At 43.5% G+C, this 26,921-nt stretch overlaps 2 protein-coding genes across 41 annotated transcripts in view; both read left to right on the forward strand.

Annotated features, from left to right (window-relative positions):
* LOC102098914 (uncharacterized) overlaps positions 1-22,581 on the forward strand; it is a 42,172-nt gene extending 19,591 nt beyond the window's left edge. For 15 of the 19 annotated variants that reach the window (XM_065050258.1, XM_065050267.1, XM_065050261.1 and 12 more), the window contains 5 exons: positions 4,606-4,707; positions 6,199-7,963; positions 11,974-12,108; positions 12,222-12,402; positions 14,120-18,581. In XM_065050258.1, coding sequence (XP_064906330.1) covers positions 4,606-4,707; positions 6,199-7,963; positions 11,974-12,108; positions 12,222-12,402; positions 14,120-14,361 — 2,425 coding nt within the window. In that variant the 3' untranslated portion in view covers positions 14,362-18,581. Of the gene's footprint in view, positions 1-2,711; positions 3,591-4,605; positions 4,708-6,198; positions 7,964-11,973; positions 12,109-12,221; positions 12,403-14,119; positions 18,582-21,212 lie in introns of those variants that run through there. The other 4 variants (XM_065050266.1, XM_065050273.1, XM_065050275.1 and 1 more) reach the window with 3 other exon arrangements.
* A 3,193-nt stretch (positions 22,582-25,774) lies between these two features.
* Positions 25,775-26,921, forward strand: part of OBSCN (obscurin, cytoskeletal calmodulin and titin-interacting RhoGEF) — a 201,708-nt gene continuing 200,561 nt past the window's right edge. For 4 of the 22 annotated variants that reach the window (XM_065050234.1, XM_065050237.1, XM_065050235.1 and 1 more), the window contains exon 1: positions 25,779-26,087. The gene's annotated coding sequence lies outside the window, so the exon portion shown is untranslated. Of the gene's footprint in view, positions 26,088-26,921 lie in introns of all 22 variants that reach the window. The other 18 variants (XM_065050242.1, XM_065050243.1, XM_065050241.1 and 15 more) reach the window with 9 other exon arrangements.

The following is a 26,921-nucleotide window of genomic DNA, read 5'->3' on the forward strand; positions in this document are numbered from 1 at the left end:
TAGGGGAAAGGGACCTGGGGGTCCTGGGGACAGCAGGGTGACCATGAGCCAGCACTGGGCCCTTGTGGCCAGGAAGGCCAATGGTACCTGGGGTGGGTTAGAAGGGGGTGGTCAGTAGGTCAGAGAGGTTCTCCTGCCCCTCTGCTCTGCCCTGCGGAGACCACATCTGGAATATTGTGTCCGGTTGTGGCCCCTCAGTTCCAGCAGGACAGGGAACTGCTGGAGAGAGTCCAGCGCAGCCACCAAGATGCTGAAGGGAGTGGAGCATCTCCCGTGTGAGGAAAGGCTGAGGGAGCTGGGGCTCTGGAGCTGGACAAGAGGAGACTGAGGGGTGACCTCATTAATGTTTACAGATATACAAAGGGTGAATGTCAGGAGGATGGAGCCAGGCGCTTCTCTGTGACAACCAATGATAGGACAAGGGGTAATGGGTACAAACTGGAACACAGGAGGTTCCACTTAAATTTGAGAGGAAACTTCTTCCTGGTGAGGGTGGCAGAGCCTGGCCCAGGCTGCCCAGGGAGGTTGTGGAGTCTCCTTCTGTGCAGACATTCCAACCCTCCTGGACACCTTCCTGTGTAACCTCATCTGGGTGTTCCTGCTCCATGGGGGGATTGCACTGGATGAGCTTTCCAGGTCCCTTCCATCCCCTGACATTCTGAGATTCTCTGATTTATTTTTTTTTGCTACTCTTCCCTGGCGAGTGTTGTAGAAATGCCATTTGTTTCTTTGGGGTTTTTGTTTGTGGTGTTTTGTGTTTTTAGTAAAAGATCACGTTGTTTTAATACTAGTTGTAAGTGCTGAGATTATCCTCTGGCAATCCACTGATTAAAATATACAATCTCTTCTTGAAAGCAGCATTGAGCTTCTTACAAGGTAGAAAACGCAAGGTGTTTTTTTTGGATGGAAATCATCCATTACTGGAGGTTTCTTTGTAGTGTAACTTTACTTGTGCTTTTGTCCTTTTAATTCTCAGTTATCTGGCCAAGGAAATGATTCCACACTAAGTTTTAGGAGCCCCAGAGCATCAAACCTTTTGTTACACCTGTATCCTGGTGCCACAAACTTCTCTTGAGGAACGTTCATTTGAAAATCCATCCTTGCTCATCGCTGGGTTGGGTAAAGTTATTGGCACCTTTAAAAACATTCAGGCATATTCTCAAATGCGATATTTCTCCAAAGGAAGGCAATAGTTCAATCAAATTTTTGCCCTCAAAGGAAAGAATTTTGGTCCTCAGATTTGGTTCTAGAGTTGATCACAGCAGCTGGAACAGCACACAGATGTGGCAAAGGTACCATTTCCATTTGGCTCTTGCTCTTTCATCTTCTGCAACCCTCCTACCCTGCCAGTACCTTGGAAATTTTGCCGAGAAGTTGTAAGTCTTGGTACATTTGTCCTATTTCTTGTTCTCTGTCTGCAGGGACAGACGTACTGTCACAACTTTGCTGTCAGGCTGAACATTCCTATTCTATTTGGTGTAGTTCCATGCAGTTTGGTACAGTTTTGCCTTTTCTGTCTGCTGTTTACTTTCATAGATTCTTGTCAATTTGCTCTGCTTTGGTAGGCAGTTGTTTTATAGCACCAGGAGGTTAAAGCTTAATTCCTTGATGCTGCAGAATGGAGGGATTTTGCAGTGAGTGTTTTCTGGTGACAAGAGGCGCCTCCCTTGGACTCAAGAAAACGCAATGCTTGTTGTGCTGGGATTTGTGTTCTTAGCTTCAGTTGTCCTGTTGTTGACAGCACATATTTTATTTGGAGACCAGTAGACTCTAAAATTTGTTTGGGCAGTTTTAGACTCACTGCCGTCTCGTACTTGTTCTTTCCTAGGATTTTGCTTTTGTAGCCCACACAGCTTCTTGCTGCCCTGTCTGCAACTCTAAAGTGGCCAGTAATCCTGCAAAAGCTGGTAGCCCATGGCTTGGAAAAGTGCACTCTCTGCTGGGTTAAGAACTGGCTGGAGGGCCGGGCCCAGAGAGTGCTGGTGAATGGGGCTGCATCCAGCTGGCGGCCAGTCACTAGTGGTGTCCCCAGGGGTCAGTGTTGGGTCCAGTCCTGTTTAACATCTTTATTGATGATTTGGATGAGGGGATTGAGACCTCCAACACCAAGTTGGGAGGGAGTGTCGAGCTGCTGGAAGGCAGGAGGGCTCTGCAGAGGGATCTGGATAGACTGGAAAAATGGGCCGATTCCAATGGGATGAAGTTCAACAAGGCCAAGTGGCGGGTGCTGCACTTTGGCCACAACAACCCCCTGCAGCGCTCCAGGCTGGGCACAGAGTGGCTGGAGAGCAGTCAGACAGAAAGGGACCTGGGGGGACTAATGGACAGGAAGCTCAACATGAGCCAACAGTGTGCCCAGGTGGCCAAGAAGGCCAATGGTGTCCTGTCCTGTATCCAAACCAGCGTGGTCAGCAGGACAAGGGCAGTGATCCTTCCCCTGTGCTCTGCATTGGTGAGGCCACACCTGGAGTGTTGTGTTCAGTTCTGGGCCCCTCAGTTCAGGAAAGAGATTGAAGTGCTGGAGCGGGTCCAGAGAAGAGCAACAAGACTGGGGAAGGGACTGGAACACAAGAACCATGGGGAGAGGCTGAGGGAGCTGGGCTTGTTTAGTCTGGAGAAGAGGAGGCTTAGAGCTGAGCTCAGCACTCTCTAGAACTACCTGAAGGGCAGTTGTAGCCAGGTGGGGATTGGTCTCTTCTCCCAGGCAGTCAGCAATAGGACAATGGGCCATGGGCTTCAACTCTGCCAGGGGAAACTGAGGCTGGAGATGAGAAAGCAATTCTTTGCAGAGAGAGTGGTCAGGCATTGGAATGGCTGCCCAGGGAGGTGCTGGACTCACCATCCTGGAGGTTTTTAAACTGAGACTGGACATGGCACTTAGTGCCATGATCTAGTAAATGGACTGGAGTTGGACCAAGGGTTGGACTTGATGATCTCTGAGGTCTTTTCCAACCCAGTCCATTCTGTGATTCTGTGAATTTCATTTTTAATTCCCACACCACATTTTAAATCGACTCTGATCTCTCCTTTGCTGCAAGTCACATAGACACAAGCTGTCATCTGTGATCTCCAGTTGGTTGCACACACTGGAGGCAAACAGGCCTCCTTTAAAAATAATAGTTTAAAATTGACATCTGGCAAAGACACAGAAGAGATCCACTTACCAAATATTAGTCACAGGTCCTCATTCATAAAACAATTCCAAGAATCTTTGCACTTATGTATGTTCTAAACAAAATCGTGTAGAACAGATTCCTTCTAGTGGAAAAACAGTCATGAAGTAAAGGTTATAAAAGCTAGAAAGGCTTAAGTGGCTCATTTTCACTGTGGCAAGAGATTAACAAGGTGACAGTCGTAATAATTTATCCCACGTTTTACAGTCTTTGTTAATCTACTAAATCAGCACGAGTGGTTATGTCGCAGCGTTGGCAGAGGACGTGGTTTGGATAAGCTGATACCAGGAGAGATCTTCAGGGACACTGAAACCAATCAGCGCGATGAGAACGGCATGATGAATGAAATTTATTGAAGCAAAATGCATGTTAGAGGGAAGGAGATCTTAACAGCGCTATGTTCTAATTAACTTTTGAGTAAGAGTTCAGTGTCATTGCAGACACCTTGGTAAACATCTCGTTTTACTCCTGAAGTAAGAGAGAAAATTTGTGCTGTTGTAAGCATAATGATGGTCAAACACCTTTTGTATTCATCAGGAATATTTACTAACATTTTGACCAACTCTTTTCTAAAATGGGATTAGAAAGTGATTCAATTGAAGTGTATGGTAATTTTTTTGAGATTCAAATAATGATATGGAAGTAGCTAAAAGAAACTCCTCAAGATTTTGAGGAGATTGATTGTATTTACTCTTTAAACATAGTCTTTCCACATAGCAGCTTGACAAGTCTCTGCTAAAGAAAGAATTAAGGAAAACAGTTTTACTTCATTTAGGCTGTAAAATTCACTGATGCAGGAAGAGATTTCTGTAGATGGGTCCTGAGAATGCATTAAATTCAGAACACTTAACAGATGCTGCTAGAATATATTAAAGGTTTAATGCTTTACTTTTCTTTTTGCCTTTTTTGTTGAGAGAAGATGCATTTTATTTATTTAGGCTTCTACATATCTCTGTATCTATCTCTGTATCTATCTCTGTATCTATCTCTGTAACTATCTCTGTAACTATCTCTGTAACTATCTCTGTAACTATCTCTGTAACTATCTCTGTAACTATCTCTGTAACTATCTCTGTAACTATCTCTGTAACTATCTCTGTAACTATCTCTGTAACTATCTCTGTAACTATCTCTGTAACTATCTCTGTAACTATCTCTGTAACTATCTCTGTAACTATCTCTATCTCTATCTCTATCTCTATCTCTATCTCTATCTCTATCTCTATCTCTATCTCTATCTCTATCTCTATCTCTATCTCTATCTCTATCTCTATCTCTATCTATATCGCTATATCTATCTATATCTCTATATCTCTATATCTCTATATCTCTATATCTCTATATCTCTATATCTCTATATCTCTATCTATATCTATATATCTATACCTATATATCTATATGTATATATCTATATCTATATATCTTTTTTCAGGGCACCAATAAATCTACCTTATTCTGGCAATGGTCCTGATATGTTTGGGCTGGTGTCGAGCATTTTAGAGGAGCCAAGCAAGCCAGAATCGGTTACAGATTGGTAAGTTTGTTCTCAAAGCTCTTTTATTTCACATATTGGTTTTTAAGTCCTTCTGTCACAGAGATGTGATACACGTTTTGAGTTATTTCACAGAGTTTAGTAACAAAGGTCTTATCAATCCCCTTGAAATGCAGAAGTGCCTTTCTTTACTTCGATTGCCAGTAATAAAAAGGCAGCAAACAGCTAGAAATGCAAATTTTCTAAAGTCTTCCATCAGCCTGCAAAATTAGAGGAAAAATAAAAATAGTCTCATTTTAACCAGTGGGGAGTTGACTGGATACGGTCAAATCTAAAATATTTAATAAATCTGAATAAACTCAGTGGTTCTGTATTATTCAATATATTCATCAACGACTTGGATGAGGGAATAGAGTGACTGTCAGCAAGTTTGCTGATGACACCAAGCTGGGAGGAGTGGTGACACTGGAAGCTGTGCTGCCATCAGAGACCTGGACAGGCTGGAGTGTTGGGTGGGGAAAAATTTAATGAAATAGAACAAGGGCAAGTGTAGAGTCTTGAATCTGGGCAGGAACAACCCCAGGTTCCAGTATAAGTTGGGGAATGAGCTGTTAGAGAGCAGTGTAGGGGAAAGGGACCTGGGGGTCCTGGGGACAGCAGGGTGACCATGAGCCAGCACTGGGCTCTTGTGGCCAGGAAGGCCAATGGTACCTGGGGTGGGTTAGAAGGGGGTGGTCAGTAGGTCAGAGAGGTTCTCCTGCCCCTCTGCTCTGCCCTGGGGAGACCACACCTGGAATATTGTGTCCAGTTGTGGCCCCTCAGTTCCAGCAGGACAGGGAACTGCTGGAGAGAGTCCAGCGCAGCCACCAAGATGCTGAAGGGAGTGGAGCATCTCCCGTGTGAGGAAAGGCTGAGGGAGCTGGGGCTCTGGAGCTGGACAAGAGGAGACTGAGGGGTGACCTCATTCATGGGGATCAATATGGAAAGGGTGAGTGTCAGGAGGATGGAGCCAGGCTCTTCTCGGTGACAACCAATGATAGGACAAGGGGCAATGAGTTCAGACTGGAACACAAAAGGTTCCACTTAAATTTGAGAAGAAACTTGTTCCTGGTGAGGGTGGCAGAGCCTGGCCCAGGCTGCCCAGGGAGGTTGTGGAGTCTCCTTCTCTGCAGACATTCCAACCCGCCTGGACACCTTCCTGTGTAACCTCATCTGGGTGTTCCTGCTCCATGGGGGGATTGCACTGGATGAGCTTTCCAGGTCCCTTCCAACCCCTGACATTCTGGGATTCTGTGTGAATATATGTAGTAAAAACAATAGTGATCATCATTGGTGGTCAGGTTCTACGTAACATTTACTCACCTACAACAGGAATATTTTTCCCCTCCCCTTATATTTTGGAGGAGGACTGTGGAAGTTTAACCAAGAATGTAGCGGGGGAAATGTATGTGGGAGGGGTGTAACTGTGAGATGTGAACAGTTTTAACATAATATTTTAAATAATTACAGGAGGTTTGTTTAACTTTGTTACAGGAATTCTCTTTCCAGGTTGTTTCCACCTCTGTGGATCCCTGACCTTGGAAGCAATGGTCCATTCTCAGGGCTCTCATCAAAGCACTCTGTTGAAAATCAGGATTTTTCAAACCTGTTGGACTCACAGAACCACTGTCAGGAACCCTCGCAAAAGCCTCGAGACATGGAGATGTTACACAGAAATCTGGAAGATCTTAATTTCCTAGAGTCTTGGCTTTCTCCATCTGGCCCTTGCGTTCAGCCTGATAATAATCTGCAGAACAGTTCCCCTTTGCAAAACAATACTACAATTCACCAAGAAGGGTTTTCTTTTCAAAATATAGACTATAATCAGCATTTGTGCAGTTATGACCATGTGAGGTTCAATGGAGACTATGATGGCTCCAATCGTAGCACTTTCTTGTCTCAGAACAGAATGAAAGGAGGCGCTGGCGTTCAGGAAGAGCGTTGGAAAAATGTCAGAGCGAGAGGCAAAATTGTCAACAATGATACTCAAGAACGAGCTAAATATTCCCCTGATCTTTCCAATCAGCCTGTTGATGGCTCTTGGGATAAAGTGTCCCAGGACAACCGCTTGTTTTCCAAGAAATATGAACACTTCACGACTGCTCATAAATTACAGTCATCTGTTCATCCATCACTGCATTTTTTCAATCAGCTCCCTAAAGGAAATAATTGTTGTGGAGGGACCAACAGAAAACCACAGGAAACCCATGTGCAAAACGGTTGTCATCCCTTGGGGGATGTTTTTAATAACAATGAATGCAGGATCCATATTAAAGAATGCTCTCATAAAGTTTCTGAACATGGTTTATCTGTAAAAAACATTGTGCAAAATGGGAGTTATTCATCGTACCATGGATGCACGTTGTTGGATGGGGAAACTGCAAGTCCGAGAGCTACACTGGATATCACGTATGGAAAGCAAGTGGTGACAAGTCCTCTGTTGTCCTCAGAGGTGTCAGCTACATCTGAGGGTTCCCCCACCCATCGGTCTATAGCACAGTCCTCCTACTACTCGCAGATCTTATCAAGGAAAGATGGAAAGTTACAAATATCCAACGGTCTTTCTAATAATTTGCGAGTTTCTAACTTCATCTCGGAAAATCAGAAGCAAATGAAACACATCGGGCCATCGCAGCAGGATTCGTTGACTAATAAGGATGGCCAATACCATAAATTCCCTCTTAATTTTTCATCTGACTGGTTGCTGCAGCAGAATGCTGGAAGTGAGAACCCTGATAAGTACCACAGGTTTCCAAAAAAGCAGACCCAAGAAAACAGTAATAAAGATGATAGAAAAGGCAGGAAGAATTGGATTCCTCATTTTGGGTATTCAACCCCAAACCATCAGCAGCTCAATGTGTTTGGAAAAAACCACAAACAGAGCAGTGGTAGCATGTCAAATTTCATCAATCCTTCTTTTCTTCCTTCTTTCCCATTAATGGCTGATTTTAAGCAAAATCCCAGTTTTCCCCCATTTAACCACCATCTGTTTTCATCAGCAAATAATTTCGGTTTTGCTCCGTCACCGTTTCCATTCTCGGAACTTGTTGATCTTTTCCATTATGATGATTTCAACCACTTGAATCCCTTCATCAGCAATTTATTTTGTGGGGAAGTAGCTGCACCGTACTTGGCCTTTCCAACAGCATTTAACAAGTACAGACCTGCCAGAAATCGCAGTGGACCCGCTAACGAGCTTCATCTGCGACTGGAGGAGTGTTGTGAGCAGTGGAGAGCTCTGGAGAAAGAGAGAAACAAGGTAAAACACAACTCACAATAATTCATATCAAAGCCGGTGATCGCATGAAAGAGTTTATAGAGTCACTCTTCTTGAGGACGCGACTCTCTTGTCACATTGTTTTAAATAATTAGAACAGCATCTACAACACCTGCTTTGAGTATAAAGTGTGTATTTTTTGACATTGCTGCTTGTAAATTGTGTGTGGCTTTGAACTTCAGTTTCTAAGTGTGTTTCCCCTTAGAGCTGCTAATGCAACATTTCTTTACTAACCTAGAGTATTTGCTACAACAGATGTCATAATGTCGCTGCCCAAATCACTCAATTATTGTTAGCTTGCGTGCTTTTTGTTTATATACAGTGATATATCAGATGGTTCTTAATGTACTGGCATATTATAGACCTAAATGCTCAAAATGTTCATATTGCAGCTTGGTTAGACTGATCTCTTGTCTCTCATTCCTTCTCTCCAACTAACTCAAGCATTATAAACCCAGACTCACCTTTTCCCTGCAGAGTCATCAAAGGAGAGAAACTTTGGAAACTTTTGTGGTGTGTTTTTCCTTTTCTTTCTGTCCGTTATACAGTGGTGCTTTTCCCTTATTAGTTTTTTTTTTGCTAAATCTTTGGTGTAGTAAAAAGAAAAGCAAGAGGAGAATCCTGGGCACAGCTGTAGAGAAAACACAGAGTGTTTTGAGTGGATGTGACTTTTCCCAAAGGAAGGTTCAGTTTATGCTCTTCTTGTTACGGTCACTTTCCTGCCTCAGAATGTCTTGCTAAGAATTGTCTGAGACATTGTCAAGGTTTAAGGCAAGGCGGCCATAAACCGTGGCACACGCTCCCTGTTATCCCCTTTACTTCCCGCCACCCCTTCCCTTAGATCGGAAAGATGGTAAGAAACATAAGGGGAAAGGAAGAGAGACTTAGATTTCAAGCTGGAGACTTTTAAGGGGTTTTACTAATGCTACTAATAAATAAAGAATATATATACAAAATATACAAAGCCAATTTCAAGTGCTGGATGTGGAGTTGGCGTCACTACGCAGCAGAGCTGGGGCTGCGGGGCTGGCGGCTCCAGCAGCTGCAGCTCAGGCCCTGGAAGTCATGGGAGAGACTGCACAGCAAAGTGGAACCTGGGTGCAGGATGCAGGGCCTGGGGCCTATAGACCACGGGCAGACAGACAGACAGACAGGGTTCTCTCTAGATACCGGCCGTGGTCGAAGAGAACATGACCCTCGTGATCACCCTCTTATATAGGGGGTATGGCGATTATGGGATGAAATACTTCCGTTGGTCGGTTCTAGTCACCTGTTCCATCCACCCCTCCTCAAACACACCGTCTCACAACAGAACGTGGGAAAACTTATCAGTCTTTCTTAGCTACCATAGTAATAAATCTAAACATGAGCTTCTTCAGCATTCCGTTGGTCTCTTATCAGCACCGAGTACAGCGTCCTAGGAAAAACATGCAGGCTAAAACTCAGCAAAGTACAGCCACCTAAAGAACTGAGCTCAAATAAAAATCACCTAAAGAGAACCGGTCTTGTTCTTAACAAAACCAGGACAGACATTAATGTTTTCAGAAAAGAATTCTGAAGCTGTTCCAAACCTGCTCATGCGGGATTTGGGTCAATTAGTTTGGGAAGACTGATTTGTAGTCTTTATCTCATGATATATGTGTTTGTGTTTTCACCATTAAAGAAGAATTGTTTCTCCTCACATCATGTTCTTAATAATGAAAGGGTTTTAATTGACTCACTTGATCTGGTCTATTCTAAGCGATCCAGTTTTATCATAGTGATGTACTTGGGCTTTCTCAGTCCTTCATTTTTGTAGTTCCAGACTACACCTGCAGATAGCTTTATTTATGAGGTTATTTTTAGCTCACCTGTACGTATATATGTAGTGATGGACTTTCTTTTGACATTCTCACCTCTTTGATGTTCTCACTCCACATCAATTTCTTAAGAAACTCCCCCCAGCAGGACTTGAATTTAATTCCACGTGGCTTGTCTGATCAATCAGCCCTTTCAGCTCAGAAACCTGCTCATTGCAGCTGATTTGGAGTTCGTGGTGACACTGAACTCACCTCTTTCCTTTTATAAATATCACTTTTCCAGGCATCTTGCATTAAAAAACGTCTATGAATTGTCTATTTGGAATTGCCTGCAATATTCAATGTGCATATAGGTTACTTGTAATTCTTAAATACCTGGTGGTGGTATATGAATTCTATGACCCTTTCGCAATCCTTTTTTGTTTTCAGACTTCTGAGGTGAATGTAAGTGGAGTCAGTTACCTCTTTTAATTCATGTTAGGCGAGGGCGGAGACTGAATAATATGGATGTATCAGTAAAGCAAAGAGAAAAGGACTTCAGGACAGTATTTTCAGTATGAATGTGAACTGCATTGTGGTACCTAATCTTTCTCCTTTAAGTCCACTGAAAAAGGAATAAGAGAGAGAATCAGCTGCTAATTGTGTCTTTTTTGTGTAAGAAATTCCTACCCAGAAATATCTTTGGTGTTGTTTAGGGTCAGTGAATGGGTCAGTTCCTTTCTCCATCAAGAGTTTGGCAGCTGTGTTGCTGACTTTTTCAGGGCTGATACCAGTTTTTGTTAAATCTGGCTTAATCCTGGCACACTTTGAGAAACAACTTATCCTCGTGTGATCACCTGTTTCTTTTGTTAATAATCGTATGTGACATTTGAGAGGAGCAGTGAGTGGCATACAGCTTAAATTCATGAGGTACTGCACAAGGATTTCTTTGCCTACGTCTGTGTCCAAGATTAATTAAAATAAAGTTGTACGGCTTTGGTTCTAAATGCTGAGGCTGAGCTGAATTAGAGATGTCTTGTGATTTTTACAGCATCAGGTTGTGTATCTAGGCAAATATTTGGTAACATTTTTCTGCAAATGCAGGCAGAAATAATGACAGGAAGCACACAGCATCCCAGAATGTCAGGGGATGGAAGAGACCTGGAAAGCTCATCCAGTGCAATCCCCCCATGGAGCAGGAACACCCAGATGAGGTTACACAGGAAGGTGTCCAGGCGGGTTGGAATGTCTGCAGAGAAGGAGACTCCACAACCTCCCTGGGCAGCCTGGGCCAGGCTCTGCCACCCTCACCAGGAAGAAGTTTCTTCTTATATTTAAGTGGAACCTCTTGTGTTCCAGTCTGAACCCATTACCCCTTGTCTTATCATTGGTTGTCACTGAGAAGAGCCTGGCTCCATCCTCCTGACACTCACCCTTTATATATCTGTAAACATGAATGAGGTCCCCCCTCAGTCTCCTCTTGTCCAGCTCCAGAGCCCCAGCTCCCTCAGCCTTTCCTCACACGGGAGATGCTCCACTCCCTTCAGCATCTTGGTGGCTGCGCTGGACTCTCTCCAGCAGTTCCCTGTCCTGCTGGAACTGAGGGGCCACAGCTGGACACAATATTCCAGGTGTGGTCTCCCCAGGGCAGAGCAGAGGGGCAGGAGAACCTCTCTGACCTACTGACCACCCCCTTCTAACCCACCCCAGGTACCATTGGCTTCCTGGCCACAAGGGCCCAGTGCTGGCTCATGGTCACCCTGCTGTCCCCAGGACCCCCAGGTCCCTTTCCCCTACACTGCTCTCTAATAGGTCATTCCCCAACTTACACTGGAACCTGGGGTTGTTCCTGCCCAGATTCAAGACTCTACACTTGCGCTTGTTCTATTTCATTAAATTTTTCCCTGCCCAGCTCTCCAGCCTGTCCAGGTCTCTGATGGCAGCACAGCTTCCAGTGTCACCACTTCTCCCTGCTTGGTGTCACCAGCAAACTTGCTGACAGTCACTCTATTCCCTCATCCAAATAATTGGTGAATATATTGACTAGTACTGGTCCCAGCACTGACCCCTGAGGCACTGCACTAGATACAGGTCTCAACTGGACTCTGCCCCATGCACTTGTATTGCAACATATTTGAAAATTCTAAACCACCTCAGAAATATGGATTGTAGTATTGTAGAAACATTTACAGTGGCTATTTATTTCCCCTCCAGACTGAGGCTGACCTTGCAAGAAACTTCCCAGGAAAGCGCATATCCAGTTCAAACAACAACCCCGTGTCCCGACTCCCTGCCAACCCATCACGCGTCGATCGCTTGATTGTCGACCAGCTACGAGAACAAGCCAGGGTAGGGCTGCTTGAACTATAATTCCTAATTTCTTTTGCACTGTATGTTTATTTAATGAAGACTTATAAATACTTAGAGATTTTTTGGTGTGTTTTTTTCAATGTATTTGGCAGGTGGTCACGTTAATAGGGAAAATGGAAAGGCTTCGTGGTTCACCTGTACATGGTAACATCTCCACTGCGCTGGAACGCCATCTGGAAACCATTCACGTCGCACAGGCGAGGCGTAAGGATGAGATTATTAATGCTGCTAATCCACAGAGACAAGGAGCACCACAGTACAATAATGAGAAAGGTAACCGCTTTCTGTTCCTTTAGCTTTAAAAGCCTTTCCAAAGGTGTAACTGTGCAAATACGCCCTTTGGAATGGGCAGATTTGAGGTACACAGCACCTACTGTAACTTCAACAAAAAAAGTTTGTAAATATAAACCTGTCACTTTTAAAAGCCTTTAAATTACTTTGAGATCTTTTTTTCTTTCGCTGTTACTAGTTTAAACATTCTCCCCTTGAACCTTAAAGAACAGTTCAGTGATATTATATAACGTTATATACATTAGGTAACCAGAAGTAGTTGTCCTAAAAGTAAAAATACGCTTGTTTATAAACAAGTTGGATTTAATTTTGTTTTTCGGTGGTATTGCTAGTCTCTTGGCTTATAAACTAAAAGAAATGTGTTGGTGCTGTGTTAATTATTGTGTCTGCCTACCTCATCTAGATAACAGAAATGCCAGAAATTAGCTTTTTACAGTTCCCAGCTTCTGTTGAAGTAAAGGCAGAATAATTTGCAGCAATAGTATGTACTTCTGTAGAACTAATGCAAACTAGGACAAATTGCATTGCTTTCTAATAGCACAGTGTGATAACTTGCTGTTCAGTATAATCACAGAATCGACTGGGTTGGAAAAGACCTCAGAGATCATCAAGTCCAACCCTTGGTCCAACTCTAGTCCATTGACTAGATCATGGCACTAAGTGCCATGTCCAATCTCAGTTTAACAACCTCCAGGACGGTGAGTCCAGCACCTCCCTGGGCAGCCATTCCAATGCCTGACCACTCTCTCTGCAAAGAATTGCTTTCTAATCTCCAGCCTAAATTTCCCCTGGCAGAGTTGAAGCCCATGGCCCCTTGTCCTATTGCTGACTGCCTGGGAGAAGAGACCAATCCCCACCTGACTACAACTGCCCTTCAGGTAGTTCTAGAGAGTGCTGAGCTCACCTCTAAGCCTCCTCTTCTCCAGACTAAACAAGCCCAGCTCCCTCAGCCTCTCCCCATAGGGCTTGTGTTCAAGTCCCTTCCCCACTCTTGTTGCTCTTCTCTGGACCCGCTCCAGCACTTCAATCTCTTTCCTGAGCTGAGGGGCCCAGAACTGAACACAATACTTCAGGTGTGGCCTCCCCAATGCAGAGCACAGGGGAAGGATCACTGCCCTTGTCCTGCTGACCACGCTGGTTTGGATACAGGACAGGACACCATTGGCCTTCTTGGCCACCTGGGCACACTGTTGGCTCATGTTGAGCTTCCTGTCCATTAGTTCCCCAGGTCCCTTTCTGCCTGACTGCTCTCCAGCCACTCTGTGCCCAGCCTGGAGCGCTGCAGGGGGTTGTTGTGGCCAAAGTGCAGCACCCAGCACTTGGCCTTGTTGAACTTCATCCCATTGGAATCGGCCCATTTTTCCAGTCGGTCATAAGGAAAAGGGACAAGATCCTCATGATCTCTCACTTTTATATGAAATATTCACGTGAATGGGATGTTATACTCAGTTGGTCAGTTTTTGGTCACCTGTTTCTCATTGCGCCTCTCACGAGATGGGAATCTGTCCTTATCAATAACCTTGCATTCCATTGCTTTGTTCACCAAAACATGTATCTGGTTCTCCAGGAAAATGCAGTTAATATGAAGCTTTAGCTGACAGGCAAATTCACTAAAAGAGAAACTTGTTTTTAACAAAAGCAGGACAAACAAATACATAATTTTTTAATATATTAATATTACCGTATTTTTCTGTTGCAGACGTTCTCGCTCTGGCCGCTGCCATTAGAGAGCTGGCGGCTTCCACTCGCAGGGCTCGTACGGCTTTATGGTGCGCGTTGCAGCTGACTCTGCCAAAAACCTCTTTGAGCCGGCCGGTAAAACGTGAAGTGGTTGAAAGGGCTTTGCAAGAGCTTTGTCCTCCTAACACAAGCACACAAGAAAAAAGCAGCGTGGAGCACAGACACAAAGGAAGCAAAAAAGAAAAGCTGCGGAGCCCATGAGGATTCTGGAATGATAATAGCAAATAATAATGATTTAATAATAACAGAAGGGAGGCGGGAAGCTGAGGAAGGACCAAGAGTCCTGCAAAGTGCCGTGGAAGGTGTTTTTGATGGGTTATCAAAAAGCAAAAGGGTTGATATAACTGATCAGTGCTGCAATTCTGTTCCTGTGATTCTGCTGTTGAGAGGCACGTCTTGTGCTAGTGTTAATGCAATTTTACTATTACTGGTATTGCAGTGTCTGCTACATAAGAGTTTTATTATTGAGGCGAACTAAACAATAGTTGAACATTTCCTTGTGTGCTTCTCCAAAGTTACATATCAGCTGTGAGTCAAGCCATGACCTGAGGAACCAGATGTGGCTGAACTTGATTATCCTTTTATCCTTAATTTAGCATACTTAAAAAAAATCAATATGAAAGCTATTCCATAATTATTCAGGGTTTTTTTGCACTGTTATGTAATTCGTTTAAGTGCCAAAGTGATCAATAAGTGGTTTGCATCCCATGACTCCGTGCGGAGCGATCCACACTCCTGTTGCTTTTGCGATGGGGAGTTGAGTTGTTCAGGTTATCACTGATGGTTTGATAAGAATAATCAGTGTTTAATGTGGGTTTAGTGAGATGCTTCAGCAGGTGTGCTGCTAATTTGGCTTCCAGCTAAACCAACGTAAACCAGGCTTTTCTATAGCATAATCCATTGAAAATGTTTAGATTTGCAGTAAGTGGTAGCAGGTGATACAAAATTGTCACTCAGGATTAGAAATTAGATTTATTGATTCCTCAGTGAGTTAAAAACCAGTAACTATATAACATAATATGCACTTAATTAAAAAATAGTTTGTTATTAATGTGAATTCACGGTACGATAATTTTCAGAAGCATTCCGTATTTATTTTAATGTGCTTATTGAATGTTTTTTTTAAATTCTATTTTACTAATGCAAAGCTGGATATTTTGCCAAATCTTCTGAATAATCAGATTTAACAATTTACTCAGGAAATATGTATATGATTATATAAATACAGACATGGTATATGGGGATTTTATTTTGGGGGGGAAGACATGTTTGCAAATTATGTACTAGGTTACCAAAGCTGTTTAACTGATTCATTTTTTGCATGGAATATTGAATATATTTAATTGCTGTTAACTTGTCTCCATTCTGTGGCTGAGACAATCACAAGTGTTACGTATTGCTGTGAATGTTCGAGGTGAGGATTAGAAAAGAATGAGTCGTTCACGTGTTGTTCTTAGGGCACTTAGAAATATTCTAATGCTTTAATAACTGTCTACTAAAAACAATTAAGGTTTGTAGTTATCAGCAAATTAATGAATGGCCTTAGAGCTTAGTTCTTATTTTAAAAGCGAATTATGTTGGGGATATGAGCAACGTTGGAAAGACAACAATGAAGATTTTTACGTTCCGTTGTGGTCGATGTTGAACTTGACGTTTTGTGGATAAGAATATAATTGTTTCCCTATAGATATATGTACTTGCAGAATGTTCCAGATGCAGTTCTGTAGTTTGGGATCTGCTAACTCCAATGAGCCAGTACATATTTGCCTTTGTAGGCAAAAGTTGCACAAGCCTCTGTAATCCACTGATTAAGGTTAAAAAGCAAGAGTTAATGGAAATCAGAATCTTAGCATAGTAAGGTAATTTATTTTCCTAAAGAAAGTGAATTCAACTTAGAATACTTTCAGCCTTAGCCTAAAAATACAGGTAGTGGAGAGATTTGTTTTAGTGTGAGTGTTTTCTCCGTGTGCACGTGTGATTTATTTGCACAAACTAATTTAAGAAAGTTAAAGTAGCGTTTGTGAAACTAATCGACTATACTCCATGGCTCTAAAAAGCCGAGTGTGCAGTATTTCAGTTAATGAATAATTTTGCTTTTCAGCAATGATTTGAATTTCTGTTTACGGATCAATTGTAGTCACAGAATCCCAGAATGTCAGGGGTTGGAAGGGCCCTGGAAAGCTCATCCAGTGCAATCCCCCCATGGAGCAGGAACACCCAGATGAGGTTACACAGGAAGGTGTCCAGGCGGGTTGGAATGTCTGCACAGAAGGAGACTCCACAACCTCCCTGGGCAGCCTGGGCCAGGCTCTGCCACCCTCACCAGGAAGAAGTTTCTTCTCAAATTTAAGTGGAACCTTTTGTGTTCCAGTTTGAACCCGTTGCCCCTTGTCCTATCATTGTTTGCCACCGAGAAGAGCCTGGCTCCATCCTCATGGTACTCACCTTTTATATACTTATAGACATTAATAAGGTCCCCCATTAGTCTCCTCTTGTCCAGCTCCAGAGCCCCAGCTCCCTCAGCCTTTCCTCACACGGGAGATGCTCCACTCCCTTCAGCATCTTGGTGGCTGCGCTGGACTCTCTCCAGCAGTTCCCTGTCCTGCTGGAACTGAGGGGCCACAGCTGGACACAATATTCCAGGTGTGGTCTCCCCAGGGCAGAGCAGAGGGGCAGGAGAACCTCTCTGACCTACTGACCACCCCCTTCTAACCCACCCCAGGTACCATTGGCCTTCCTGGCCACAAGGGCCCAGTGCTGGCTCATGGTCACCCTGCTGTACCCAGGACCCCCAGGTCCCAATCTCATGGGATTGTTTTGTAGTGGTGAATGTATAGGGCGTATTAGGTCCTTATTGTATTGCTCGTGTGTTAATTATTATTGTGAAGGAATGTGGTCTTAATCAGTTCAGAATATAGTAAATGTGCCTTTAATGGTCTGATTTTCAAACACAGTAAACAGCTGTGTGCTCACTTTTGTTTTCAATCGCACTTTAAAAATGCGTTTTCAGAGGGTTACGGTGTGGCTGCGTTTGGCATAGCTCATAATTAATATTAATTTTGTTCCTGTATATTGATAGACCGCCAGTTGTGGGCTCTTTAACAAGCTCCACAGCTGTGGAGAGTCCCCACACGTCAGAGCTGGTGGGATCAGATTTACCTTCTCATGCCCTGCGCTCGTATTTCATTTGCCTTGCTCTGTTTGCTTCCTAAAAACCCTGCGTCTTCACATCAAAATTATTTAGTGCCCATTTCCTTAAATTACTTGATTTACAGCTTCAGATTTATAAAGACACAAGTCATTTCAAAATGCTTGAGTGCCATTGCTTTATTACACAACCTTTTATATTTCAGGGGATTAAAAAACTCACTGTATTTCATAAAAACAACCACCTGGAATTGCAGCAGCTCCGTCATAAAATATATTTAGCTGCTTCATGTTTAATTTGACAACAATGTGCAAGTTATGTAAGTATCGCACTGAAATTTTGGTATGAAGAAGTCTAAAGTATAATGCTGCTGGTTTTAGAGACTTGTATTCACATTGTACTGACTTGAATGGAAGCTGAGTTATGGTACGAGGTCACACATAAGCCAGGGAGGTGGTTTTGGTTTGGAGTTGGGTTTCAATTGTGGAGCAATGAGGTGAAAATTGAGTTTATTCCCTCCTTGTCCTCTCCTCCACCCCCAGCTTTACTGACACTTCGTTGTTCTCTTCTAGTGATACTAGATTGCTCCAGTTTAAGACAATGGGTTATTTCAAGAGTCCCTCCTCAAGTCAAGATTATTATTAGGCTCTATGTTTTAATAGTCGGTAATTGATCTTTAATGCCGTAAAATCCCAAATTGATAGTCCAACACAACACATTTAAGAATTGCAATTATTTCTATATTCTGTGTAAGTAACTGGAAGCTTCTGGTGGTTCAACCTTCTTGATTCCCAGAACTGAAACCAACCTCAGAGTAAGAACTTGATTTTTTTTTTCTGGATATAGGTTTGGAATCTCTGCTTTTCTTCTATATCCACAGGGTCTCTCTGACAGTTAAGTTAGTCTGATGGTGTCTATATAAGCTAAAACTAATAAATTGGTATTAGTTTGTCAATGTTTTCATTAGAACAGCATCCAGGGAGATGATTTATGTTCGTGGTTCTTGTCTCGCTGTGGCCTTTTCCGGAGCATGTGTAAGGTTGTTAGTCCCCAAACTGCTGCTGTTGGTTTGGTTGGTGTGTTGTGATTTTTTATTTGTTTATTTGCTTTGTTTTTTCTTTCCAGACTGAATATCCTTCTTTACTTTTGCTATTTACTAATGCTGCTACTCCTTTTGTACCGAGTATGTATAATTTGGAAGTGATTTGCCTTACGGATTGGAAACTGATGCTCTAGTCTTCATAATAAGTTTCTTATAGTAAGTGTCTTATAAGTTTTCTCTTTGGTGAAGTAAATGAACAGAAGAAGATGGAGATTATGTGAGTGGGGGACTTTGTTGAGGTCATTTAGTGTTTTCAGAGAATCTGGAGATAACCCCAACATTTTGTGGAAGGCATCCTAGTTTTAGTCCTTTGTGCTTTTCCAGCAGAGACCATGAGCACAGCTTCCTGGGATTACATTTTATTTGCTACCTAGACCTTCTTCCATTCCTTTTGGGGAAAGAAAGGAGGAAAGAGGAGTTACAAGGAGGAAGGAAGCTCTGATTGCTTCCCATGGGCAGGATCACTCGTCTTCGTGTCTCTTGTGGTCACAAGGGAGAGATCCTGAGGGACCAGGAGACTCTTGGCTTAAACTCTTTCCTTTTTCCCCCATCAGTTGCTTGTAGATGCTGTGTGGGTTCAACTTGTGGCAGAGCTGGCTTGTTCTTGTCCCTCTCTGGTGGCCACCCGTCCACCCTCGTGTGGTTGTGTCGTGTGGAATTGAGCTGGACCAGGGCTTGGGGACAGCTGGGTCAGACCAACAGGGATGTGGTCCTCACCCTTGGATGAAGGTCAGACCAACGGGGACGTGGTCCTCACCCTTGAATGAAGGTCAGACCAACGGGGACATGGTCCTCACCCTTGGATGGAGGTCAGACCAACGGGGACATGGTCCTTACCCTTGGATGGAGGTCAAACCAACGGGGACATAGTCCTTACCCTTGGAGGTCAAACCAACAGAGACATGGTCCTTACCCTTGGACGGAGGTCAGACCAACAGGGACATGGTCCTCACCCTTGGATGGAGGTCAGACCATCGGGGACATGGTCCTCACCCTTGGATGGAGGTCAGACCATCGGGGACATGGTCCTCACCCTTGGATGGAGGTCAGACCAACGGGGACATGGTCCTCACCCTTGGGTGGTTGTCAGACCAACAGGGCCATGGTCCTCACCCTTGGGTGGAGGTCAGACCATCGGGGCCATGCTCCTCACCCTTGGATGGAGGTCACTACCTCCCAACCGCTCTCTGTAAGGGAAAGGAATGAAGTTGGGTTTAAGCTCAGCTTTGCTAAACTGAGTCAAATGGGAAGAAGTCCTTAGCGTAAAACTTTGCTTAGTGTGATGCACAGTTCATACACAATGGCACAGCTCTAATTCTGTAGGAAGCTGGATTGTTTTTGTTGTTTAAATACTCTGAAAATTATGCACCAAACAGACCTTAAGCCTATATAATTTCTTTTTTAAAGTTATATTTTACTTGCTTTGAAAGCTGGTTGTTGGTTGGCTGGTTGTCTTTTGGTTTGGTGTGTGGGTGTTGTTGGTTGGTTGGTTGTTTTTGTAAAGGTTTCTATTTTGTTTTGTTTTATTTCCCGTCCATTCTCTATTCGGGAGCTGTGGAGTCAAAATGCTGCACGTAGGAACAACCCAGAGCAGTGGCTTTGGGGTTTTTGTTGTGTTTCTCTTTATTGCTTTGACCGTGTGCACGATCTTGGTTGTAAAACTAAATCTTAAATTCCACTTTATGGCCACACTTTTCCAGATTTTAATGTTTTTTTTCCAACAGAGTCATAAAAGTGCAAAAACTCGAGTTCCTGGTTGTTTAACGCTTCACCATTCTAGATTATATTATTAGGTTGCATTATTATATTATTAATATTGAAGAAGAATAGGGAATACTGAACAACTGTGAACAAGAGAGCGGTTCTCTTTGGAATTTATTAATTCATTATTATTTTTCAATGAGTGCATTTGCAACTGGTCCTGATTCCATGGAACCCGGCAGCTTTTAACACATTTGTGTCTTGATTTGCCTTTGTGGCTTTGCTGTGATATCCTGAGTGAGGCAACTCTGTAAATTCAAGCTTAGTAGTTCACCTTGAACATTTATTATCAAACACCGGATTGATACGTTCCCAACCTTTTTAATAAGGTTTTGCGCTACGCTGGTAACTTAGAATTAGCAGGATCATTTTGCTTTCTTTTAAAGCCGAGGAATGTGCCTAATGCAGAAACTTGGGTTGAACTGAATTTGTGGGTTTCTGAGAATATTGCACCTTGTTTTATCCTGATCTGCTTGGATGGAAATAGAGCCTTAACCACAGACCGTGATTTATTTCCTGTGCGGTTTATCCATCTCGGTCACCAATTTGTTTTGTAGAACATAATATCAAAATCAAGCATTTCTTAGTAGCCATTGTTTTCTCATTAATTTTTTAATAACTTTGCCAATCAACTTCATCAGTCATATAGAACGGAAGGTCCTTATTTTCCTTCATTAGCAATACTGTAATCAAAGGTGCAAAAGTAAATACACTTAATGTATGCGTGTAGTCTGTGCTGTTATAGATTGAAAAAGTATCAGGTTAGGAGCAAGTTTAATAAAAATTAGGAACTAGAGATATAAATCACAGAATCACAGAATGGACTGGGTTGGAAAAGACCTCAGAGATCATCAAGTCCAACCCTTGGTCCAACTCCAGTCCATTGACTAGATCACGGCACTAAGTGCCATGTCCAATCTCAGTTTAAAAACCTCCAGGACGGTGAGTCCAGCACCTCCCTGGGCAGCCATTCCAATGCCTGACCACACTCTCTCTGCAAAGAATTGCTTTCTCATCTCCAGCCTAAATTTCCCCTGGCAGAGTTGAAGCCCATGGCCCCTTGTCCTATTGCTGATGCCTGGGAGAAGAGACCAATCCCCACCTGGCTACAACTGCCCTTCAGGTCGTTCTAGAGAGTGCTGAGCTCAGCTCTAAGCCTCCTCTTCTCCAGACTAAACAAGCCCAGCTCCCTCAGCCTCTCCCCATGGTTCTTGTGTTCAAGTCCCTTCCCCAGTCTTGTTGCTCTTCTCTGGACCCGCTCCAGCACTTCAATCTCTTTCCTGACCTGAGGGGCCCAGAACTGAACACAACACTCCAGGTGTGGCCTCCCCAATGCAGAGCACAGGGGAAGGATCACTGCCCTTGTCCTGCTGACCACGCTGGTTTGGATACAGGACAGGACACCATTGGCCTTCTTGGCCACCTGGGCACACTGTTGGCTCATGTTGAGCTTCCTGTCCATTAGTCTCCCCAGGTCCCTTTCTGCCTGAAATCCTTTTTGCTTGTTTGCCAACTGAGCTTGAATAAAGAAAATATTTGCGTATTATATGTGAAAAGCTTGTTAGAGAGGAGGAATAAATCAGAGTCAACTTAAAATTGTTGCCAGACAGAGATTGCTTTACATTTTTTTACTCTATAAAATAAAACCAATTGAAAACTTGCTTATGCACAGCACTCACTTAATGAGCATAGGTTTTTCAGAATTAGGCTATTTCCACTATATATATGGGAAAAATAAGTTTCCTTCTATTTTTTATGCCAGATATAAAAAGATTGATAGTGTCTATATTTTAATATACTATTCGGTGTCTGAAGTGTCTCTCTTACATGTTTGTCAGTCAAGCTCATTTACTTAAAACAGCAAATTTTACATTGTTAGTGAAATATTGAGGATTCTGAATGATACTTCACAGATCTCTTTGGGGTGGACTTGGGTATTTCAGGGCCTTGGGACCCCCAGACTTGCGTATTTCATCTGTTTTTCCCTTTTTTCTGGTAGTTATTTTCTGTGCAACACAGGGATGCCTCATGTAGCCTAAAAAATTGTGCGTGGACACGTGGTTTCCACTGAACAAAAGGTACAATGTTCAAAAGAGATTATACGGTTTGTCGTACATGTACGAGAGTCACAACAATATGAGGATTCTGTAATAAATCATGGCCAGTGTAATTTTTTACTGATTTTATGTATGTGGTTTCATTCCTTTTATTTAAATAATCAACTGTATTGGATGTTTGTCCCTAATAAATAGTTACAGCTTCTTGTTTTGTTTAGTTCGACTCACGCTATTGATCAGCTGCTGTTCTCCACGTGGGATGAGTTGGGTTTGGGGTAATTCTGCCTTGAAAAGGTACATTATGTGTTCTGCTTTGACACAGTTACGAAAATTAAACTTCATGTTTTACGAGACTTGTTTTGTTGCTTCAGTAAGTTCTGTGGGAGAACACGGGGCACGTTTGGTTGGCATTTGTTGCGCTCGGGGAATTATCTTTTCATCGGGATGCAAAGTTACACATAGACACGACTTGTGAAAATGTAGAATTGCATCGAATAGCTGAAAACAAAGGTCTGTGTTTAATTTCGCTGAGCTGAACCCATCACACAGCGCTATTGGGAGGGGAAAGTCTTGATGGATCGGGCACATTTCTCCAACTAAATCCATTTACCAAGTGTCACGGTGTCCCGTCCCAACAGATGGGGTGAGGGGTGAGTTCACTCTGAACGCAACACCCGCCCTGATCAACAGATGAGATCGGGTGTGAGTTAACTCCGGGTAATTCTGTGTGTCAATGCGAAGTGAATGACAGACAATCACTCCGGGGGTCCAATGATGAATTTACTAAAAGCACATGGTGGTGTACAAATTACAGCAATTAGTGACTTGGCAAAAGTATGTTATAATATCACAAAACTTATCGATACATAGGCAGCAAAAATAGTTCTACAAACAATGGATTGGCAACAATTAGTAACTATAATACAAAACTTAACAAGACTTTAGCAGCAGAACTTACAACGGTATTACTTTCTATGTTTAAGAAAAAGGAAGAGAGAGAGAGAAGAGGAAAACTAAGATATCAGAAAGAGAAAGGGAGAGAGAGAGAGAGGGACAGTAAGATGTCACCACTCCACAGGTACATTGGTCCTGCGATGACCACTGGAGTTGGGGACGCGTTGAAGATGTACACACCATATCATACGTGAGGTTGTTTTATAACCCAGTTCATTTACATGTGAGATAGGAGAAGGTGGTTCGTCTCCTCCCTCTGCTCGCTCTTCATGCTCATTAGGAAGACTCTTCTGGAAATGGGTCTGGGATCTTCAAACTAGGGGAAAGTTCATGGTATCGACCAGAAGTGAGTTGTCTTGCACGTCAGGGGTAGCTGTTGGTTCGTGGTTTCTTCTGGTAGTTGGTTGTCCGATAGATGGTTCATCTCTACCATCCCAATTAGGCCACGAGGCCTTTCACAGCAACACTGTTAATTGTCCTTATATTCCAAGGCGTCTTGCCTTCATGGCCATAAAACTTTGGGAAAGATAAGATGAGGTGTCATCTATCTCTTCCTTCCAAAGTAACAAAAACCAGACGTTTAAGGCATAACAAGGTCCTTTGTTCTGCTGAGGATGGGGGGAGTGCTTCAGGGTTGTCACACACGGTTTTGTTGGCAGCTTAGAAGCTACGAGAAGGAACAGAAGGTTCTGCTGAAGGTACTAAAAGACACTGGAAGCCAACATGATTTACAAATCAATGATGAGAAGAATTTAGGTAAATTTAGGTGGATGGAAACCCTGGATTCTGGAATTGCACAGTGTGTCTACACGCACACAGCAGGTAGGTTTAGGCAGTCAAAATAATTCAATGTATTGCTGATACATTTTGAACTTTTGCCTTTTTTTTTGGTATTTAATCTGCTTTTTAGATGTTTTTGAGCATCCCTTCGGTTCCATGTATAACAGCCAGCGCTGTATGAACTTCATATGCATTGAGATACCTCTTGATGACACATAGATACTCCAGATTTAGGTGATGGTTGGACTCAACGAACTTAAGGTTCTCTTCCAACCAAAGTTATTATATGATTCTATACGCGGTGCCAGTTCGGCAGGTCGCGTGGGCTGGGTTTTCAACTGGTAATAGATGGAGCATAAGCTGAGTATCCCTGTAGTTAGAACGTCGATGTTTGTGCATGTTACTGGTTGCAAGTCAAGCATTTTGTGGCTGATACATGAATTCGGCTGGTTTGTGATTCCCTTTTCCCTTCGCTTCCATCCCAAATCCCAAAATTTTTGCATTTCCCATTCTTTGTAGGTAACTGATGAAGAACGATGAAGCCCCCAGGTCCCTCAGCCGCTCCCCTCACACTTGTGCTCCAGCCCCTTCCCCAACTCCGTTCTCTTCTCTCAACTCGCTCCAGCATGATCTCCTCCTAGAGAAAACCAACGTCCAGCTTCTTCCCTATAGGGACACCAGCCCAAGAACAGCTTCAGTGTCTCCTGCTGTCCAGCATCCTTGTTCTTGGTCATCCCATTGCATTAAGTTCATGGAGTCCTCCTGATCTTATTGCTTTTCTTCCTTGTCACCTTCTCCTTGAGCTCTTCTTTCAAGGACATCCCATTTGCACTCAGGTCATGCTGGATGTCCTCCATGTTTTAGTTTTCAATAGCCCTGTGAACCCAATACAAGACTTAGAAGCTTCAAGAGTTGATATTCTAACTGTGTGTAAGGCAGAAACAGCCGTTCCTGTGTCCTGATGACAGGACGCTGCAGCTACCATGGTTCTCTGTCTTTGGTCCCTCTGACTCTTCAATCACTGTTGTATCTCCAGCTGGCCCAAGTCCTCAGACTGTGCAGCACGTTATCTGCTTTGTTTATTGCCAAAAATAAGTGTATGTCGTAGTTCACTCCCGATAGCCCAGAGGGAAAGTGGTTGTGGGGGAGCCTGCTGGGCTCTGTTCTAGCTCCTCTAACATTAACAGAAATGACTTTAAATGTAAAATACTTTGATTTCTTGTAAGAGTTGGTGTGAACTCCGTGTTCAGGAAATTGTTAAAAAGCAGCAATTTTACTGGTAAACATAGAAAATATGATCTTGAGCCTCTAAGGTGCAATGTTTATGCAACTTGTGCTGTTTTTGCAGACGCTTTCCTGTGGCGAAAAGGCAGGGAGAGATAAGCTTAGGTTAAGAAATGGAGAGATACGCTTAGGTTTATTAACTTGCCGTTTATTCACCATTGTAACGACTCTTGCCTGGGTGGTTATAAATAAACCTACTATTGATCTGATGCCTTTGGAAAAGAATTCCTGGCTGGTGTGCAGCGCTGATAAGTTGGCAGCTGCCTGTTCCCCAGTCCCCGCGTCACATTTATCGCTTGGCTTTGGGACGGGCTCTTGAGGAGCAGTTCTAACCCACCCTGTCGCCACGGTCTGTCCCCCACACCACCAAAACCACACATCTCTGATGGCTTTTGCCCCCCACCCCCTCGCTGGACCATCTCAGCGAGTCCCTCAAACGATGCCCTTTCGTCTCTGTCTCTCTCAGGAAACTTAATCTCCCCGGTAAATGACACCCGGAGCTATTTTGGAGCTGGGCTGTGGAGGGAAAGCAAAGCACGTCAGCAATTTGACTGGAGGAGGACAACCCAGAAGAGGGGTGGGACGGCACAGCCTAACCCCCAGCAGCAAAGCCACCACCGGGGGACTCGGGGGGACCTTCTGCTGCGCGTCCCTGCCATCGCTGGGGTTTCTGTTTTATTTTCCTGAAGGGGGAAGAGACGGGGGATCCACAACCAACATGGTCTCCCCATGTCCTCTGTTCCCCTTCTCCCCTTTCCTTCTTTTGTCATCTCAGTAGGAATCGACTTTTTCTTACCCTGCCCAGAGCTTTGTTTCTCCTGAGACTCTGACAAGGCTCCAGGTAAGACCTAAACCCTCGTCTAAAGAGTGGACCTGGGGACACAGGTGTCCAGCAGAAAGTGGAGAATGTTGTTTTGTAGCTGAGGGAGGGGTGAGGTTATTTTCACGTCGTGCTGGCGTATGTCTTTTTTTTATGAAATGTATTTGGAGCTGGAGGTACAGGTAGTAAATCCATCCTTCTTCTGGTCTGAACCAAATGCGGATTGCTTTGCTTAATTGCTTCTGGCAAAAAGAGGAAAGATCAACCTCCAGAGGAGCGGAGAAAAGAAGGGAAAATCATGTTTAAAGCTGTTCATTCTACCTGATATATTTTGTCCTCGAATTGGAGGTAGCAGTGTGCATGAAAAACCTGGACGTGGCAGAAAGGAATGTTTTCAACAGTTTTATTTCCAGGGCATAATCTCAGTGCTGCCTTTCCCTTTAGCACGGGCTTTTTTCCACCCCTCTGAGCTTCTCTCCGGCGTCAATACTGATTCACACCGCAACCCCCCACCCTCCTCACATTTCTACAAATGGCTCTGATGAGAGATGGAGAGAGATGGAGCTCGACAGCTGAGGCTATTTTGGGCCCTACAGCTCAATGGGGTGGAGTGGCTGTAATGACAATGACATCCACTTGTTAAAATACAAGGGCTCAGGCTGGAGCCTCGCTGCTAATTGTCACCGAAGGGAATTCTTTGTCCCTGTGGGAGTTGTGATCCTGCAACTCCTTCGCGTAGGAAATCACATGTGCTAAAACTGGAGGTGGTGTTTATAGCTTAATATCAGCGAGCTTATTGTTTTCTGTTGATGCAAAGGATTTAACCATGGGGGTTATTAGGTTCAGTGCTGGTTT

The sequence above is a fragment of the Columba livia genome, chromosome 2, assembly GCF_036013475.1.
Source record: "Columba livia isolate bColLiv1 breed racing homer chromosome 2, bColLiv1.pat.W.v2, whole genome shotgun sequence".
In the NCBI taxonomy this organism is placed as follows: Eukaryota; Metazoa; Chordata; class Aves; order Columbiformes; family Columbidae; genus Columba; species Columba livia.